General features: G+C 37.3%; 3 protein-coding genes and 1 pseudogene across 3 annotated transcripts; 3 read left to right on the forward strand and 1 right to left on the reverse strand.

Annotated features, from left to right (window-relative positions):
• Positions 1-2,002: 2,002 nt before the first annotated feature.
• On the forward strand, positions 2,003-4,330 carry LOC129307693 (pectinesterase/pectinesterase inhibitor-like). The gene is made up of 3 exons (XM_054948550.1): positions 2,003-2,512; positions 2,585-3,266; positions 3,356-4,330. The coding sequence occupies exons 1-3, from the start codon at positions 2,132-2,134 to the stop codon at positions 4,081-4,083; spliced, it is 1,791 nt and encodes a 596-aa protein (XP_054804525.1). The 5' UTR covers positions 2,003-2,131; the 3' UTR covers positions 4,084-4,330.
• Positions 4,331-7,715: 3,385 nt separating this feature from the next.
• Positions 7,716-9,789, forward strand: LOC129307804 (pectinesterase/pectinesterase inhibitor-like). The gene is made up of 3 exons (XM_054948711.1): positions 7,716-8,135; positions 8,220-8,904; positions 9,008-9,789. Exons 1-3 carry the CDS (start codon positions 7,848-7,850, stop codon positions 9,733-9,735), a joined length of 1,701 nt encoding a protein of 566 aa, XP_054804686.1. The 5' UTR covers positions 7,716-7,847; the 3' UTR covers positions 9,736-9,789.
• Positions 9,790-10,826: 1,037 nt separating this feature from the next.
• Positions 10,827-16,049, forward strand: LOC129309667 (condensin-2 complex subunit H2-like; annotated as a pseudogene).
• Positions 16,050-18,274: 2,225 nt separating this feature from the next.
• On the reverse strand, positions 18,275-19,670 carry LOC129310038 (RING-H2 finger protein ATL2-like). The gene has a single exon (XM_054951864.1). The coding sequence runs from the start codon at positions 19,426-19,428 to the stop codon at positions 18,784-18,786; it is 645 nt and encodes a 214-aa protein (XP_054807839.1). The 5' UTR covers positions 19,429-19,670; the 3' UTR covers positions 18,275-18,783.
• Between the last annotated feature and the right edge of the window lie 984 nt (positions 19,671-20,654).

Below are 20,654 nucleotides of genomic sequence, written 5' to 3' on the forward strand. Positions count from 1 at the left end.
TTGGACTTGTGCATGAACGATGTGCTAGCTATATACAGGATGAGAAATAGAATAAAATTCACGAATAAAACTTAATTTTAAAATGAGTAACTCTTTACTAAAGCATTTTAAACAAAGTTTCACACTTATTCATGCATAACTTAGAAGTAATAGTAGTATATAGACTTGTAGCATAACAAGCAAAGACTCTAACACAGGATGCAAGTTACAAGCAGTACCACCTATGGGTGTTCAACCTCATACACCAATAATACGACATGCAGTCCATAAGAAACCATAAGTAAACGAAGCGACACCAAAAAGAAGACGCACGACAGGATGGTTCTTCAGCGTTTGAAAGCTTGGAAGAAGACACCCCAACGGCTCTTAGGCTTTGGCTTTGGCTCTGCCTTGTAAAAGCGCTGCTCAACGTTAATTCCGTGGTACTTGAGAGCTGCTTCTCTGTGATCGATGGTCACTAGAGCTGCCTCTTCCTTGTTCTTGGTGTAGTAATTATAATTACTAGCGTTTTCTTGTCTTCTGTAGCACTTGCATGCATCTATCAGACTGAACCCTTCTCTTCCAATCTTCACAAGATCTGATGCCATCTACACACAACAAGCTCAAGCTAGCTGCTTTTGATGATTTTTGTCTGTGGTTTGATTTTGCAACAATGAGCTCTGTATTTATAGGCAAGGCCGTGAAGTGGTTCTTTGCCTGTCGTCGGACCCACCGGTATATTTATAACAACACACCTATAATGGTTTGCTTTCCATCGATTCTTTCTTAGGCTTTTTTAGTTTATATAGCTAGTAAGCTAGATACCAAATTTATATCACCGTATATTAAAGTATTTCATCTAGAAAGAGCATTTTTATGCTTTATAAACGTAGGCACACATATTTTTTTGGTAATAGTGGTACACGTACTTTAGTTTTTTTAATATAATATTTTAATTTTTGATAAAGTAATACGTATTTATAGAAATAAGCTTTGTTCTTCGGTGGGCCGAGTTTTCGACCCATGCATGCACCCAATACATGGATATTAGCGAGAGTCGTACATTTGTGGTCGAAGCAAAGCATTGAGATGATTTGGGTTCTGTGGGCAATCCAAGTCCACTACTTATTCAATGTGTCTCTTACACAGCAACAATAAATCGAACGACTGCCGGAGATTTGTTATATAATACTTATAAAATATTAAATCTCAAAAATTTTAAGTGACAATATACATATAAGGAGTGGTCTAATTATGATGACTGTTTTAAATTTTTATAAAAAATATTATATTTTTATAATTTTCAAGTATTAATGAAATTTAATAGTTATAATTGAAATACTCTCATTGAGTAAATAAACATAAGCCACTAAACGAATGTAAATCCGGTATATATCCATAATCATCATAATAAGAAGTCATTCTTAATTATAATATTGATTCATCACTTAATTTTTTATATGTACAGGTGGAGAGCGCTTCCCCTTCAAGTCCAAGATTATATAAATTGAGAGAGACAAAGTTGGCACTTAAATTATTTTTTTCCCTAATATGGTGCATTTTTTCTCATGCACGTGCGTGTCTTTTTTCTTTTTTTAATGTTAAGATCCGCAAACATGATTGAGTAAATATAGCATGCCAATATGCTAATTATATACATGCAAAAGCCTTATCACAAAGAAATTAGATAGACCCATTTCAAAGCGATGTAATTTGCCGAAGTTGGAGATTCATCCTTATTACTCAAATTAATTACAACCATAATCTCCTGATATCACCATTCAAATTAAATGGACCAAAAATAGTCAACGGCTGTACATATTTGCAGTCAGGATTTTAATTTATATGCCGAATTTAGTCATAATAATTAATAATCACACACGAGGTTCCCAGATTAGGACGCTGTTTCACGAGAGGTCTTCCTCAACTTCCGTTGCACAAACAAAATTTGATGTTCAGAGATCAGAGAAGAGTTCTATATAAGTCACACCAGAAAACGAGATCCAACAGCAGATCAACGACCAGCTTTGGCCTTTCAGAAACTGCTCAGGCAAGAGAGTGCCAACAATATTCTAAGTTATACTCTTATTGTTGGTATCTCTTCATATTGAATAATACACAAATCTATATTGTAGATTAGATAATAATATAAATGTCTAACGGTGACCATGAAAGGAAGAAGAAGATCGCCGTTATTTCGGTATCTGGGATCCTTCTAGTGGCTATGGTGGCGGCCGTGGGCGTCGGTTTATCTGGCACCGGCGAGGAAGCCTACGATGCGGTCGCGTCCGCGGAGGATGACGGTGGTGAGAAGAAACAGATTTCGGCGAGTCAAAAGGACGTGGAAATGCTTTGCAGCTCAGCCCAATACAAAGAAACCTGCAAGCACAGCCTCGCAAAAGCAAACAACGGCACCACCGACGTTAAAGAACTCATCAAAACGGCGTTCCACGCCGCCGCCAAGGAGTTCAAGAAGTTCATCGACAATTCCACCCTCTTCGACGAGCTGGCCAAGGACAACATGACCAAACAGGTAATATTATATATGTATTGGGTCATTCAGTAATTAACTTAATGAACGAATAATCCTAGAATACTTCAACAGGCTATGGAGATCTGCCACGAGGTGCTGGACTACGCCATAGACGACGTAAAGAACTCGATCAATAGCGTGGAACAGTTCGATATAAGCAAGCTAAGCGACTACGCCTATGACGTTAAGGTGTGGCTCGGAGGCACCATTTCCCACCAACGCACCTGCTTGGACGGCTTCGAGAACACCACCACTCACGCAGCCGAGACCATGGCCAATGTGTTGAACACCTCCCTGGAGCTCAGCATGAACGCTTTGGACATTATTTCTGGCCTCTCCGATGTGGCCGAAGCCTTCGGATTGGCCGGCCTCGGTGGCCAGCAAGATCATGGCACTAACAACACCTCCAGTCGGAAGCTTCTCGAGAGTTTGCCGTCCTGGGTAGGTGATAGCCAACACCGTCATCTCCTCGCCGCGGCAGCTGCCGGTGCTTCCAACGTCAAGCCCAATGCTGTTGTGGCTCAAGATGGATCCGGGCAGTTCAAAACACTAACAGACGCTATTAATTCTGTTCCAAAGAATAATAAGAAACCCTATGTGATTTACGTGAAGGCCGGCATATATAAGGAGATTGTGAAGATTCCCAAGCAATCCAGCTATATCACTATCGTCGGAGATGGTCCCACCCTCACCAGATTCACCGGCGGTCTCAACTTTGCCGACGGCGTCCAGACTTACAACACCGCAACATTCGGTAAGTTTTTGATTTCAAGATACAAGTCATCCATTAAAATTAAGAAACAGAACTGCTAATGAAGAAAATTGTGGGTTGTGAATTTGCAGGCGTGAATGCTCCTTACTTCACGGCCATGCACGTAGGGTTTGAGAACTCCGCCGGAGCAATTAAGCATCAAGCCGTGGCGCTCCGAGTGACAGCAGATAAAGCTGTCTTCTACAACTGCCACATGGACGGATACCAAGACACCCTCTACGCGCAGTCTCACCGCCAGTTCTACCGAGACTGCGTCATCTCCGGCACAATCGACTTCATCTTTGGCGACGCCGACATGGTCTTCCAGAACTGCACGCTGGTCGTGAGGCCACCTTTAAGCAACCAGAACTGCATCGTCTCAGCCAGTGGCCGCAACGTGATCAACAGCCCCAGTGCCATGGTGTTCCAGAGCTGCCGCTTCACTGCCGACACGCTCTACCTCTCCGATCCGGCGAAGAAGCCGGCATACCTAGGACGACCGTGGAGGGCATACGCCAAGGTGGTGATCATGGATTCTGAGATCGACGGAATCTTCGCTCCCGAAGGTTACTTGTCGTGGATGGGAAGCATCTATCACTTGACCAGCATCTTCAATGAGTATAACAACAAGGGTCCCGGCGCCGATACCTCTCATAGAGTGAAATGGCCCGGTGTAAAGGTGATCACTGCTTCACAAGCTGCAAATTTCTATCCTCGCAAGTTCTTTGAATTTCGCAATGCAACAACAGCTGAAGACGATTCCTGGATCTCCGCGTCCGGGATTCCGTATTCCGTTGGCCCCATGGCCGTTCCTAATTGATCATTGATCAATTTAATTAATCACGCTTCACCTTATTGTCAAAGCATATGATTAATATATGTATTCATCTTATATATATGTGTGTAGGAGGTAAGTAGGCGTTGGAGTCATATCCGTTCTGTTCTGATATCCAATTCGATCGACTAGTGGTGCACTAGCTCCTTGGTTAAATTATCTTGAGTTCATTTTGTTGGATGTTTTGTATGGCTTGATTATCTCAAAATGAATTATTTCGGCAACCTGCAAATCATTATCATGGCGAAAAATCCATGCGATGCAACATTTTCTACATTGAGCATCACTTATAATACATGCGCCTACAAAATGTAAGCCAACTTTTTTTATATAAATTAGCAAAATGTTAAATATAAATTAAAACACGTTCTTATTACAAACTCTATGGTTCTTGTTACGTTGAACAAAAGGGGCCATAATTTTTGGCTGAGAGAGAGAGGCTAGAGCAGGGACAAATATAAAGAAGAAAAATATACATGGGAAATTAAATAGATGATAATTTCAGAATTTATAAAAAAAAACTGTACTCATTCCCCCATCATTCAAACTTACTAACATATGAAGAAAAAACATTAAAGAAGTTTTTTTAAGAATTTAACAAAACTTAATAAAATGTAGGGACAAAATATTGGAGAATAAAAAGTTACTTGCAGTTAAAACGAGTCCAAAATTGATGGATTTATCAATAATAGCATGATAATATTGTTATTTCCTATAAATTTGATATTTTATATCAATGTTGATTTAAATATATATATATATATATTAAATAAACTTATGGAACTCAAATGAGGTTTTAGCCTTGGTTATAAATATTGCTATTCAGTTTTCGTGGTTTCTGCAATCCCAATATCCCATTCACCTGAGCTTGTTTTACTAGAAAAAAATTATTGCTATTTTTCTAAGAAAAAAAGTTGCGAGTAAGTATTTGATTTTCCCTTGTTGGGTTTATATTATTAATCCTAATGTCAACAACTAATTTGCCACAATTGAAGATCTAATTTTCTGCCATTAAACAATAACCACAATGTTATAAGTATGCTGCTTAAGCATGGGCATAAATAAACAAGGTAATGAGAAGTCAACATTAATTTCATGTGCGTGTTTGTGCTTCTTAGCAGAAAAGAAAGAAGAAACGTGGATTCCAATTGAGATTGATTCTAAATCTTTGTAAATTTTAATACTATAAGTATATATATGTCTGATATGTTTTGGGTTTCTTTGTTACGTTGTTGATATGGTTTATATCTGAGATTACTTGATGATAGAATTATGCATAATTGTACACACACACACACACACATATATATGATAGAGTTGTTGATGAATGGTTAGTTATTATATATATATAGGGTAACAAATACTTTCTATTTTGGTCAATTTAGCAAATACTTTCTAAAATAAGAAATTGCTGAGGAAGGCTCTTTACGGAACTGGTTTCTGATGTACTCTCGAAAGATACCTCCGGCATTTCAGTTTTCAGGATAGTCCAAGTCTTCATCTGATGGTATATGACATTTGCTATATCGAATGTAGAAAAGGCCAAAAAGGGGGGGAAACGGTTTTCAACTTCCAAGGAATAAAAAACTTGGATGGGCTATTTTAGTTGTTATGATAACCTTCAAGGGGCAAAATATTCTCAGTTAAAAGTTATAGATCAATATTAGAAAATTAAATCCTAGCATGAAGCAAAATCATTGGCAAGGATACCTTGCTCAGATTCTAACCATTTTTAGAGAGAAAAAGAAAGTGGCAAGATTCCACTTGACAGCTACGAAAAAAAGGGAGGGTGAAAAGTAACTTTTCAGCACAGAAATGACTTTTTCGCATATGCTTGTTCAAACCAAAATGTTAGTCCATCCGTTAAAAAATATAAAATATTTTTTGAAGAGTTAAATATTTAAAAATAAAAGATATTTTTAATTTTTTGAGGTGTAATCATTACTTTTTTTTAAAAGTATCCTTATTGATAATAAATTTATATTTATTGTAGGGTATTTAACGGGGATAAATATGAAAAGATAGAATTATTTTAAAAGTAAGTAACTACTTTATTGGAGTGATATTTAATTAAAAATGTCTTATATTTTTTAGGGGAGGAAGTAGCTGTGAATTGCCTTCTATCCTGATGACAATAAGCTATTTGTAGATGAGAGATCATGAGTTTGATTTCACTTATAACCTTTGACCATTAGCGTCTACCCTTCTAATTCCAATAAAAATATTAGCTCAACATCACTTGCTTCAGCCAAAAGAAGACAAGCAGTAAGCTTATATGAAATGATTAAAAAAAAAATCAAGTATATTGGGTATTTTTACTAACAAGTAAATTACACCAACTGCAAGACTTCGACCAAGGGCTGTCCATCAGTCAAATTCCTCGACAAGCACATCCACATAATTATATATTTTAAATGGTTGTGGATATTCAAGTACTCTCCTAATGCACTTGTTCGACACGACTGTTAGTTTGGTGACATTGTCATCCAGATACATCAAAATAAGATCCAACGACCACATTTAATTTGACCAGAAATCTAAAAATACTTTCAAATTTTGACAGTGTTCAAATATTGAAAACAATTTTCATATATATTTGAGTACCCAAGGTGGGAACCGAAGATTCCTTGGTGTACCAAAAGCATAATAACCGCTAAGACAATGGTAGTTCTTTATTATATATAGTGCCAAATATATATATATATATATATATATATAACATAAACTATACTTTTAAACTAAGACTAAATAAACTTGTTAATAATATTACTTATTAATTCACAAGTGAAACTTGTTAACAATACCCTTTACACATTTAATTCTAGTAACTTGTTAAAACTCTAATTTAAATTACTAATTTACTAATATCACTTGTTAACTTATTAGTGAAACTAGTTGTTTATACCTTCTACATATTAATCGCATGGTGACTTGTTACAACCTTAACTTAACTTGTTAATTCACTAATGCTACTTGTTAATCATTAGTGAATATAATAAATAAGTTAGAGTTTTAGCAAGTTACCAAATTGAATATGTAGAAGGTATTTTCAACAAGCCTTTTTTTCCTCTATTAATTTTAATCATGTTCATTATTTCACCTTCGCCTTATGTTGGGCCGCAAATAACATGATTTCATGACCTAATTTAATTAAACCTGCCTGAAAATACACAAGATGAATTTGAAAATAATCAGATATTGATTTCTTGTTCAAATTGCACTATTTGGTCTTGCATTATTCCCTTGCTCCTTTGTTTCTTCCAGTGAATGTGATATAAGTCATTGGCAGGATGAATCAAGCCAGAAGGACTTGAATCACAATTTGAGCAATTTTGACCACGCTGATATATTGAAATTAGTGACAAAATTTTTCATATAAATGTATCTTTTTTATGGAACAATAAGAAGATTTTAAATGACATAAGATAATTTCAACGCTAAATTTAGTCAAAATAATTAATAATCACACACGAGGTTCCCAGATTAGGACATTCACGAGAGGTCTTCCTCACCTTTCGTTGCACAAGCAAATTAAAATTTGATGTTGAGAGAAGCGTTCTACATATAAATCAAACCAGAAAACGTGATCCAACACATCAGATCAACGACCAGCTTTGCCCTTTCAGAAACTGCTCGGCAAGAGAGTGTCAACAGTATTCTAAGTTCTACTTCTACTCTTACTACCGGTGGTATATCTGCATATTCAATAATATACACGTCTATATAGTAGAATAGATATAATAATAAATATGGCCAACGGTGACCATGAAAGGAAGAAGATCGCCGTTATCTGGCTATCTGGGATCCTCCTAGTGGCCATGGTGGCCTCCGTGGGCGCCGGCGACCTGGAAATGCTTTGCGGCTCAGCCCAATACAAAGAAACCTGCAAGCACAGCCTCTCAAAAGCAAACAACGGCTCCGCCGACGTTAAAGAACTCATCAAAACGGCTTTCCAGTCCACCGCCGAGGAGTTCAAGAGGTTCATCGACAACTCCACCCTCTTCCAAGAGCTAGCCAAGGACAACATGACCAAACAGGTATTATCATGTCTCGGATCATTTAATGAATAATTATCCTAGAATAGTCATGAGAGTATAATATATGTTTGTCAAATTCAACAGGCTATGGAGATCTGCCACGAGGTGCTGGACTACGCCATAGACGACGTACAGAACTCGATCAATCGTGTGGATCAATTCGATATAAGCAAGCTCAGAGACTACGCCTATGACGTTAAGGTGTGGCTCGGAGGCACCATTTCCCACCAACGCACCTGCTTGGACGGCTTCGAGAACACCACCACTCACGCCGCCGAGACGATGGCCAAGGTCTTGAACACCTCCCTGGAGCTTAGCATGAACGCTTTGGACATTATCTCTGGCCTCTCCGAGGTGGCCGAAACCTTTGGATTCTTTGGCCTCCTCGGCGGCCAGCAGGATCATGGTAATAACAACACCTCCAGTCGGAAGCTTCTCGAGAGTTCGCCGTCGTGGTTAAGTGATAGCCAACACCGTCATCTCCTCGCCGCGGCCGCTGCCGGTGCTGCCAACGTCAAGCCCGATGCTGTTGTGGCTCAAGATGGAAGTGGGCAGTTCAAAACACTCACCGACGCTATCAAGTCTGTTCCGAAAAATAACATGAAACCCTATGTGATTCACGTGAAGGCCGGCGTATATAAGGAGATTGTGAATATTCCCAAGCAAGCCAGTTATATCACTATCGTCGGAGATGGTCCCACAGTCACCAGATTCACGGGCGCTCTCAGCTATGCCGACGGCGTCCAGACTTACAACACCGCAACATTCGGTATGCTATTAATTTCCTGATCGATCTAAAGATACAAGTCATCCAAATAAAATTAAGAAACAGAACTGTTAATGAACACAAATATGATCTTCTGAATATGCAGGCGTGAATGCTCCTTACTTCACGGCCATGCACGTAGGGTTCGAGAACACGGCCGGAGCAATTAAGCACCAAGCCGTGGCGCTCCGAGTGACGGCAGATAAAGCCGTCTTGTTCAACTGCCACATGGACGGGTACCAAGACACCCTCTACGCGCAGTCTCACCGCCAGTTCTATCGCGACTGCGTCATCTCCGGTACAATTGATTTCATCTTCGGTGACGCTGAGATGGTCTTCCAGAACTGCACACTGGTTGTAAGGCCACCTTTAAGCAACCAGAACAGCATCGTCTCCGCCAGCGGCCGCAACGTGGCCAACAGCCCCAGCGCCATGGTGTTCCAGAGCTGCCGCTTCACCGCGGACCCACTCTACCTCTCGGACCCGGAGAAGAAGCCGGCATACCTAGGGCGACCATGGAGGGCATACGCGAAGGTGGTGACCATGGATTCTGAGATCGACGGAATCTTCGCTCCTGAAGGTTACATGTCGTGGATGGGAAGCATCTATCACTTGACCAGCATCTTCTACGAGTATAACAACAAGGGTCCCGGCGCCAATGCCTCTCACAGAGTGAAATGGCCCGGCGTGAAAGTGATCACTGCTTCGGAAGCTGCAAATTTCTATCCTCGCAAGTTCTTTGAATTCCGCAATGCAACCACAACCGAAGACGATTCCTGGGTCTCCACCTCTGGGGTTCCCTACTCCTTTGGCCCCATGGCCGTTCCCAATTGATTAATTTAATTAATCACGCTTCGCCTAATCATCAAAGCAAATTATTAGTATATATATATATATATATCTAGAGAGGGTAAGTACATCGGCGTCGGAGTCATATCTGTTCTTTTATGTTTTGGTATCCAATTTGACAAGTGGTGCGCTAGCTCTCCTTGGTTAAATTCTTGAGTTCATTTTGTTGATTGTCTGACTTGATTATTTCAAAATGAATTATTTTGGCAACCTATAAATTGTTATCAAGGCCAAAAACCCATGCAACGCAACGTTTCGTTCTTTGGGCATGACCTATATTTACATGCACCTATAAAACATTAAAATGCAAGCCAACTTTTTTCCATATAAATTAACAAAATTTTAAATATAAATTTAAATACGTGCTCATTACAAACTCTGCTGTTCTTATAACCTTGAATAAAATGGGGCTTTTTTTGGGGGGGGGGGCTTTGAGAGCGAATAGGGGAGGGATAAATATAAAGAAGAAAAATATATGTGGCAAATTAAATAGATGATGATTTCGTAATTTACAAAGAAAAAACTGCATTCATCATTTCCCCACCATTTAAACTTACTAAAGTATGAAGAAAAACATTAAAAAAAATAAAAAATTGACAAAAATTAATAAGATGTATGGACAAAATATTGTTATTTCATATCAATATTGATTTAATATAGAAAACAAAAAACAAATAAATTTATGCAACTCAAATGAGGTTTCAGACCTTTTAGCCTTGATTGTGAGTTGTTTGATATAAACATCAGCATTCAGATGTGTAATAAAATTCTTAATAAACATTTCAACTCATTTTTCAAGGCAAATGCAATACACATAAAAAATTTTGTTTTATTTTTCCTTAAAAAAACTAGTTGCGAGTCCACTGTTTTTGGGCTGATGTTTAATCCTAATATCAACAAATGGATGGTCTGAAGAAAACGAATGAAGATTGTTTGGGTCAACAGATAGCCCAATGCTTTTATGTTTTTGGGAAAGCCCAATGGATTTTATTAACAGATGGCCCGATTCATTTCTGAATACTATCAAACAAGCGGGAAAATGGTCATTGGCACTTTTTGAACTCTATCTACTGCTCCCCCCCAGCCGGGGCGCTGCTGCCTGGTGTTGCAGCAAAGCACCATGGATAACAGAAGCTTCAGATTTGTGAATGCAGAATACCCGCTTTTCCATTTCTGGGGAATTCGAAAACCCTGATTATACTTTTTCAGTACTGACAATTTCTCACCGGGAACTTGAAACCCTAGGGTTTCATTCCGGAGGATATGACCAACGACAAGTTGGAACCGGGAAGCAGCAGTGGTGAGTTCCACTCGGTTCACGCAGAGCGTGACCTTGAATCTAATTGGGAAGTTAACCTCTCCAAGAAGCTTGAGGAGTATTTACTGAAAATTTGCTCCGGTGAGATCACGGGGGTGGAAGAGGAGGATCACATTTCCATAAACTTTGCTGAAGGTTTGGCCAATCTCATTCAAATTCCGTTTTCCGCCTTTTCTTTTATATGCTCATCTGAATTGGCTGTTTCTCGGTAATTGTAGCTGCTCTGCTGCTTCAGGGCTCAATACAGGTTTACAGTCGGAAGGTGGAATATCTTTACACATTGGTGTTGCTTTCGAGTTTCTTTCTCAGAAAAGGTTTGATTTTTTAGTTAAAGTTTCGGGTTTTTACTTGCTTGTTACTTAATCTTCAGCTTTAGCTTTACCCGAACTGAAGTCCAATAGAAAAGAAATTTATGTTCTTCAATTTTGGAAATTTGCGATCTTAATATCATGCATTCATGCTAGAAGCAATATTTTGCGCAAGCTTTACTTTGCTGGCCGGTTGCTATTCATGTGTCAATCCATGGTGCATAGACATTATACAGTTGATGCTTTATGTTGAAATCATGGGCAAAGTAAGCTTGACTCCTTCAAATTTCTATAAAAAAGTGGTTTCTGGATATTAAAGACTTAGCAGATAAATCAAAGTGAAAGTGTTTACTGAAATGCCTACTGGCATTTGATTATACAGCAACAAATCTTAGGCGGAATTTTTTCTTTTTGGCTGAAATAACAGTGAAAAGGAGATGCTGAATTTTAATTGGGTTATGTATTCGGTTGGTAACCAGATATTCTTGATATCTATAATTCTATTTCTAAATCATAAATTTGTTAGGCCAAATGTATTTCATAGTTTGAGAAATGAGTCATACTATTCATGATTCCTGAATACCTGGGCTTTTTATAGATTTTATAGTATATATTGATAATAAAGGTGCAATATATATTATATATCTTTTTTTTTTTTTTTTGCAATGAAGTGGGAATATTTCACCCTCATGCGCCATGCATACCAAGATGGGAGCATCAAAATTTTCAAGATAAAAAAGGAAAAACAAGCCACATCTGGTTGGATTTTATAAATGATATTAAGGCTTCAAAATGTCGGGCTAATTTTTCTATCAAACCAGTGTCTTGAAGTTCTGAAGGGTTTTCCTTTTTTTCCCATATATATTTTTTTAATCTTGTTCATTTTACCTTTGGCTTATGTTGGGCTGCAAATAACATGATTTCATGACCTAATATAGACCTGCCTGAAAATACATAAGATGAATTTGCAAATAATCAGATATTGATTTCTTGTTCAAATTGCACTGTTTGGTTGTGCATTCCCTTGCTCCTTTAATTCTTCCAGTGATATGGTCATTGGCAGGATGAATCAAGCCAGATAGAAGGATTTGAATCACAAAGCAAGCAATTTTGAGGACACTGATATTGAAATTAGTGACATGATTTTTCATATAAACGTATCCTTTTGATGGAACCATAAGCAGATTTTAAATGACATGAGATAATATCAATGCCTCTCTAAATAACCAGCATGTTTTTGTTTTTATTTTTGTGAGTGCATGATTGAATAACGGTTTGAACCTGAGGCCTCTTACTAATGGCCTCCAATCCGGCATCCTCACCACTAGACTATACCTTGTGGCTTGAGTGTACTATGTTTAATTTTGTGCAAAATATTTAGTATTTGATCTGACAGTAGTTTTTGGGCAGACTGCAGGATCAATTAGATGGGACAGGGCCATCAGTCCAACCTGAAGAAAGTGGTGCCCCAGCTGCTGCTTGTGAAGAAAATGATCAATTTTGGTGCTTAGATGAGATCCCAGGTAGCCTTTTTAATGTAGAATATTTAGTAATTATCAAACATGAACATGGCACAAAGGAATTTTTTTTTTTTGGGGTATAAAAGGGATTGTTATTATTGCAAAGTTTTTTTTTTTTTTATTGTTGTTACTTCAGATTTTTAGTATTAACCAAGAGGTAGTCAGAATGATATTGCAATTGAACTTGGGATTGCTGGTATATGGTTTGAATTGCTTTTGGGTTTCATGATTTCTGGAGAACAAAGAATTATTGAGGGTTTTCACATTTCTGGCTTCTTCTCCTTTGTCATCTCTTTTTTGGATTCTTTGATGTCTATATCTTCCACATCCTTCATCAATAGCATTAAAAAGTTATCTTCTATATTGATGTTGCCATGTCTTCCTATATAATCTGTATATTATTGTTGTATTGCAGTGGAAGAAAATATTTACTTAGATAGTACACCAGGAAAAGCAGTCAATTTGGATCACTTTGTAAAGCCTCCTGCAAATCTAGTTGTTCTTGAAGGTGACTGCTTAGATGCTACCGGTGATGGTGGGGAATTGGAGTCTTATTTGGTACCATGATTGCTTCCAGTTGTTTACAAAAGGAAGCATTGCTAACTTCATTTTATTCACTGATGATATGATGTGTGTTTGCAGTTGGCCACCACAGACTTGTATTGTGATTTTATTCTCTTGGACACTTCTGATGCTGTTGCACTTAATGAGTATCTCAAGGGAAACAAAGTAGAGACCGAGCACAATGGCACCTACAGAGGGAGCTCAAATCGCAAAATCTTTCATTCTCCCAGAGGATGTTCTACTGGAAGTGCACATAAAAATTCTGCTGCAAAGAGTCAGCATGCTAATCCCAACTGTACTTCTCAACCTAATTGCAGATTTGATGCTGATAACATTCTAATCAATCCCCCTGCTTCTGCTGGTTTTGATAACTGCAACACTGGACTTCATGTGGATGATGGATGTGATGCATATGACTCAAACAATTCAAGCGATGATGATGATCCATGGAAGCCTTTAAATCCTCATGAGCCAGGCAATCTGAGAGTGAAGCCCTTTAGAAAAGGTTTTTCCTCCCCCTTTATCCCCTTATTAACTTGTCTTATTGCATGATTACACCTATTATTGCTATCCCCTTTATGTTTATGCAGTGAAAGCTTACAAAAGCAAAGGAGTCAATTTAAACAGGCGAGTCTCTATGAGTTCCTTGTTTCCACCTGCAAAATTGCATGGACCTATCAAGCCAGAGCTCATGCACATATGGGAGAGTCAACGTTATGCCAACAAAGAACAAAGGGATGCCTCATCACCTCCATTGTATGAAAGGGTACTTTCTCATGGATTCTCTGTTTACCTTCTTCCATCTTATGACAATTTATAATATTCAATGAATGAATTACAGCTAAGGCAATCACTTATTAAGGGTGGGGGTGGAATTGCTGGCACGTTTCTGAACCCTGAAAATTGCAATGATGACAATTCATATGATAGTGACAACCCTGATCTAGAAGTTCCAGAGAATGTCAATGTGAATGAAGATATGCATGCTTGCAGTAAAGAGGTTTGGAGACCAGTAATTTTATTGTCTCGTGCTCCAGATGGAAATTTCCGTATAAGCTTATCCACTTGATTTTTTACAGCATGACGATGGTGATGCTTATGTTGAAGTTGATGAAGCTATAGGGAATGAATATCCAAATTCTCAGGCAAGTCTGGAAGATCTCTGTCGCTCTCACCTGGTAAGCGCCAATTGTTTTTCATTTTTAGTGTCAAGTTTTTATTTCTTTTATCAAAAGAAAAAAACTTGCACCCTATCTTTTGTAGTTCTGTTGAAGAACTGATGTAAAATAATGCAAGGGCATGAGAGTAACAGTAGGGTGAATTCTGCGTTGCTTGTTTTCCTGAAATGGTAAATCTTTTGCTTAGATGATTCCATAACCTTCAATTCACCACACAGGATTCTCTGCTAGCTAGCATAGCTCAGACTGAGAAGCAAACTGAAATGGCAGCTCGGGTTTCTACGTGGAAACAAAGAATTGAGCACAAGTTGGAAGAACAGGTGAATAATCCTTTTTGGTGCCCTGTGTTTAATGTTCACCTTTTGCTTTTTTGTTTGGTGGGGCAGGGGGGCAGGAGGGGTTAATGGCATTCCATAGTTGGACGTCGTACATATCTCTTCAAAGTTTGTTTTGCTTCAAGTTGATTTGAATTAAGTTGCCTGACAGGAATTACATCCGCCATTTGATATCCATGACTACGGGGAGAGGATCCTGGACAAACTTTCATTTGAAGCACAAGAAAACAGTGAATTGTCCTTTTCTGATGTGGTCAAGGGGCAAGAGAAGTATGACGTGGCTAGAAGTTTTTCTGCTTTACTTCAACTGGTACTTTATCCCCCCATTTGACAGACTGCTCTTTGATTGTTACCATATTTTGTGATGTTGGATGCCTCGAGAGTTGTCTAAATTGGAGCCAATCCAATTTTTGAACTTTACACGACATTTCAGGTAAACAATGGAGACGTACATTTAGAAAGAAGTGGAGATAATGGCAAATCTGTGTGTTACACAGGCGTGAATCCTTTCCATGTTAGGCTCCTAAATCATGAGAAAAAGGGTGGTAATGCACAACTACGTTTGATCAAAAAGAGAGCAAAGTCTCCAACCAAAAAGGCATTTACAAAAGGGAAAAAGAACAAAACTTCAAGGGTGAATTCTCCTAACACAGATTCATCTAAAAGAGGGTTGTCACCTCCATCATCAAATTGCAAGTTCTCTGTGAAGCTTGCCAAGTCAAGTGCCATGAGATGCACTCCAGAAGGAAGAGGCGACGAAGGTCTCAATATGTTGAACCAATTAACTTGCATTCTGCAGGGTAACTCACTCGACAATTTGCAGCTTCCACCTCATGGCCAACGTTGATTTTGATTCAAGCCATCCACTGGATGTCACTTAGTAATTAGTAGATCAGCGTATGAAATCATTGCAGTCCAGGGCTTCACTAAATACTAACAGCTCTCGTTCTGCACGATGGCTATATCCCTGTGAATATTAATGTATCTATGTACTGATGCGACCTTGTAACCCCATATGTATCTTTTCAACGAAATGATCATTCTTGCCCAGTAGCTTTATTCATTTTATTCGGAAACTTGTTCCCCTCGTCATTTTAAGGAAGGCATGTGTTAATATAATCAAAACTGAAGTATGATGATTGTCAATGGTAATTGGGTTGAATAGAAGTGATCCAGTGTTCTTCAAACAAAGTCAAGAAGAAAATCACGTTTAAGATAATATCAAATGTTAAGTCTGTTTAAGATAATAGGCAAACAAATGTTCATTGTTGAGAGGATCAAAGTCGAGCTGCATCTCACAGAATGAAAGTAGCATCACTGAGCCACAATGGCTTTAGTAGAAACTAACTCAACTTAAGTAATGCCACATTGTTGAGGACTGCAATTCCCTATAAATTATTAACGACATCAAATCATTCATGGTTGTATTATATGAAAATATTTGAGATGAGGCTTTGCAACGTGTGTGAATGCGTCAAAATGTGTGGTCCATTTGATGAAGTGAAAAGCTGATGCAATGTATAAATGAAAGGGGACAAATAATATGATCGCAAAGTGTGGGCGAGGATCAAATTATTCAAATATTTGTGTGGCGGTGTGGGACCCTATTGTTGGACTGGAGCGTCCTTCACTCAATCCATTCATTCCTTCCCACCCTTCCTCCAATTTATTATCATAATTCACACCCCGTGCCTTTCATCAATTTTTTTTTTTAAATGGACCAATTTCTTTTATATATTATTAGAATCTGAATATGAACTTTGTTTGTATACTATCTCATTCTTATGATTTACACTGATCTGCTGTGGCTGTCATTCATCTATTTTATAAAATGAAGATGTCTGTCCTTGAAGAACACGTTTCGATGACAATGAAGAATTAGAATTCTACATTTATGTCTATTAGAAGTTATCTTTTACTATCTCGCTCACTCAAAATTACCTTTATCAGAAACTATTAAAAAAATTAAGAATTATGTTATGAGAAATCAGATAATCACCTTCCATCATGTATTTAGAGGGAAAAAATAAATATACTGATCTATTTATTTATTAAACATCTCAAAATAATTTATTTTGTTTTATTGCATAGATTTTCGTGATTTTATATTAAAAAAATATCTTAATAATTGAGCATTTGAGCTCGAGTGATTGGACCAAATAATATTTTAAAAATTAGTTTGCTTAAAATACTAAACTATGTTCAATGAATGATTATAATTCACATGTGATATAGCATTATACTATATGTAATAAAATTTCTCATAAATTGCGCTGTTGTCTATTAGAAGTTAGAACCGATTGCAATGCATGATAAGCATGGCTAATTTCATAGTATATATTAATTTAACAAATTATGTTTTCATAAAAAAACTTATTCTAATGTTTCAGCAAAGGGTTAGATTTTTAAAATATAACAAAATAGCGCCTACTTTACTATTCTCTAAAATAAAAAGAGAAAGAGAATAATTTATTCAGGATTCAGTTATGTTTTTTTTTTTTTTTTGGTTCTCGACTTTAAATATTCATTTCACTGATAGAGTGTCTTTTTTGGAAGTGCAATTTGGTCTAGAAATATTTGAAACCTAAACTTATTTTTTGTATAATATTACACTCTAACTTTTGAAAATGATGAAATATTGCATCTATAATTAACAAAAGATAAATTTAACTAGTAGTTGATTAAAAAAATAAAAATAACATAAAGAAACCTCAAAAATTATAAACAAGGATCCAAAAATTACATAAATTTCTTAGCCATTTTTTATTATTTTGGAGGTCTTTTTCTGTCATTTTTAATCAATCAACAATTAAACTTAATTTTTGTAAACAAAGGAGACGATATTGAACCATTTTCAAATTTTTCCCTTTTAAAAGTATCAATATATTTACAAAAATCATATGAGATTTTAAATGAAAAATAAAACTCATGTACTTAACTTTATATTCAAGATTATTGTTTTCAATTAAATTAAGACATGCATATTATTTATAAATTATTTATTTTATAATAAATTTTTGTTATTAATATTATTAATACATTAAAATTTACTTGTTTTGATTTAATTAGATAAAAATACATTAAATATACAAAGTTAAGAACATAAATCTTATCCTTAAATAAATAATATACCTTATCTCAAACTATGAAAAATGCCCTGTAACACTTTAATTTTATTAACGCAATTAAAACGTACTACAAAGTTTTGTGTTATAATTCTATTTAAAATTCAATTACTTAAAAAATGGAGGAAAGAAACCAAAACACATCAACAAATGACGGGTGTATATATTCATATAAGTCGTAAAATTTGAACGGGCCACCGCACTGTAGTTGGCTTGCATCTTCTCATTTAGAAAACAATTTTTTTTTATAATTTCATGTACAAATTTAATAATAAATATATAAAAAATAGGAAAAGAAAAAAGAAAAAGAACTAAAACACTAATTAGCAGACCAAAAAAAAAATTATCAACAAGATTCACATTCGTAACAATCGTGTCTGCATCGTATCAAACACAGAATCGCTCCAGAGTTACACGGCTATCCGAGTCAACTCATTGACTCGTCTCTGTCTGGGTCACAGAGCTGCATCCTGCGGCAGAGTTTTCCGATGATAGGGATGAAGGACTTACTTTCCTCTCTCTGCTCAGTATTCTCTTGAACGATAGTAAACGACCCCCCGGTGACCTAAACGACGTCGTCGACCCTTCAGCCTCTCTCCCGAAGCTTCTACTCATACTCAATGGCACGTCAACTGTCACTCCCACAGACGACGGCTTCCGCCTCAACCCAATCGAAGACGACGAACTACAGAGCCTCCGCCCGCTCCGGTTGTCTTCTTCTCCTTCCTGGTGGCACCCCGAACTCGAACCAACATCGATCACCACTTCCGGTCGGGGCAGGTCCCCAGGTCGGACGGGTTTCAACCAAAGATCTACAGAGCGGACAGGTTGAGTGGGACTGGAACCACATGTCGATGCATTCGACGTGAAAAGTGTGGTTACATTTGGGCAAAACCCGACCCGATTCGTTCTCTTGGAACTCGGACAAGCACACGGCGCATTCGGCGGGGTCGGAGTGGGCGGAATAAACGAAGACAGGAACAGACTGAATGACAGAGGGATCGAGGCCGATGGGCGGGGGGGCGTCGGGGGTGAGGGAGTCGACGTAGAAGACGAGATGGGAACGGCGGCGCTGGCGGTGACGAAGGCGGGCACGGCGGAGGTACCAGCGGGCGTAGAAGTGGAGGGAAATGAGGAGGAGGATGAGGAAGACTAATATGAGAGTGACGGTGAGGAGGATGTTGGAGGTGAGGGCGTAGCCGTTGGCATTAAAGGGATTAGAATTGGAATTGGGATGGTCGCCGGCGGCCATTTTAGAGTTGGATAGGAATGGGGGAAGAAGGAAGGAGGGTGAGGTATATGGGGAGAAGAACTGGGATTTGAACACCATGTTCTGCTTTACTCACACTGCAGGAACGCGGCTTGATTCCCATTCCTTAATTTGGTTTTGCAATCTCAGTGTTGAAGGCAGAATCAGAAGTCAAGAGTCAATACAATCCTAGGAGCCCCACAAGGAAATCAGTAGCAGTTGTAATAATAGGATCTCAAATGCTAAACATCACCTCATTTGTGAAAAAGAAAAGAAATCACCTTCCTCCTAATAGAAAGGATTATGTTGATTGGAGACATAAAATATTTGTACAAAATGATTAGAAATGCTAGAGAAAATAGCAGGATGATGGTATCCAGAGTTAACATATCAAGTTCTAACTCAAAATTCCAATGCTTTAATTCAAGGTCCTTTCGACTTGTTATAAGGGGTATTATACAAGTATATATTAAATCTAACTTTATTGAACGCGAGACCTGTTCACATCAGTCGTTTGTTTAATTCTTAACATAAGATATGTGAATGGTTGTTTATTATTATTATTTTTTAATTGTATGCTTCATCTATGTATCACTCTTCCTATTTTTAATGAGAATAAAATTGGAATTTCCTTTAATTTTAAAAGATATTTGTGAAAACAACTTGTCACGCAGACTGATGTTTGAACATGCTCGGTGCGGCCGCGTGCGTCACGGCAGGAGTGAAAAACTTTGATCAAACCACCAACTGGCTTCGTCAAACCAGTCGAGGATTGTAGGAGGCCGCTTAGCTTTATTTCATTCCCAAATAAACAAATAAATAAGAAAGATTTTGATCAACTTTCTTGCTCGCCTTACCAATTTTCCCTCTTCGCGCTGTCTTCTATTTAAATATTATCAAAAATAATTCCTTTGTTTTAAACAAATAGGATTGTTTGTGTTTGAATCCTACTCCCTTCATGAGACAATTATATTAAATCTCACATAAAAAAATTAATTATTATAAAATTTATTAACAACTGAATTAAACTGTATTGCAACACAATTAGTTGTCAATACAATTTAATTAGTTGTTAATAAACCTTATAATAATTAATTCTTTATATAGAACCTAACTGTCCCTTATATATATATATAATTGTATCACACAGTTAAAAAAATTAATTAATCATAATAATTATATCTGAAAATAAAAAAAATAAAATGCTTAATGTTAATCAACATAAACATGTATTAATTTTTTATTAATATAAATTATAAGAGTAATTTAAGAAATATAATAAATATTTATTAAAATATGTGCTTTTG

Source organism: Prosopis cineraria, unplaced genomic scaffold (assembly GCF_029017545.1).
Source record: "Prosopis cineraria cultivar Desert tree isolate PC_DT_omini unplaced genomic scaffold, ASM2901754v1 PC4, whole genome shotgun sequence".
NCBI classification, from domain to species: domain Eukaryota; kingdom Viridiplantae; phylum Streptophyta; class Magnoliopsida; order Fabales; family Fabaceae; genus Prosopis; species Prosopis cineraria.

Bases quoted from the DNA above. Each gene is read 5' to 3' on its own strand.
- LOC129307804 (XM_054948711.1), top strand. From the start codon at position 7,848: ATGGCCAACGGTGACCATGAAAGGAAGAAGATCGCCGTTATCTGGCTA. The intron at 8,136-8,219 runs GTATTATCATGT...CAAATTCAACAG, and splicing joins AGGACAACATGACCAAACAG to GCTATGGAGATCTGCCACGA. The intron at 8,905-9,007 runs GTATGCTATTAA...CTGAATATGCAG, and splicing joins TTACAACACCGCAACATTCG to GCGTGAATGCTCCTTACTTC.
- LOC129307693 (XM_054948550.1), top strand. From the start codon at position 2,132: ATGTCTAACGGTGACCATGAAAGGAAGAAGAAGATCGCCGTTATTTCG. The intron at 2,513-2,584 runs GTAATATTATAT...ATACTTCAACAG, and splicing joins AGGACAACATGACCAAACAG to GCTATGGAGATCTGCCACGA. The intron at 3,267-3,355 runs GTAAGTTTTTGA...GTGAATTTGCAG, and splicing joins TTACAACACCGCAACATTCG to GCGTGAATGCTCCTTACTTC.
- LOC129310038 (XM_054951864.1), bottom strand. From the start codon at position 19,428: ATGGTGTTCAAATCCCAGTTCTTCTCCCCATATACCTCACCCTCCTTC.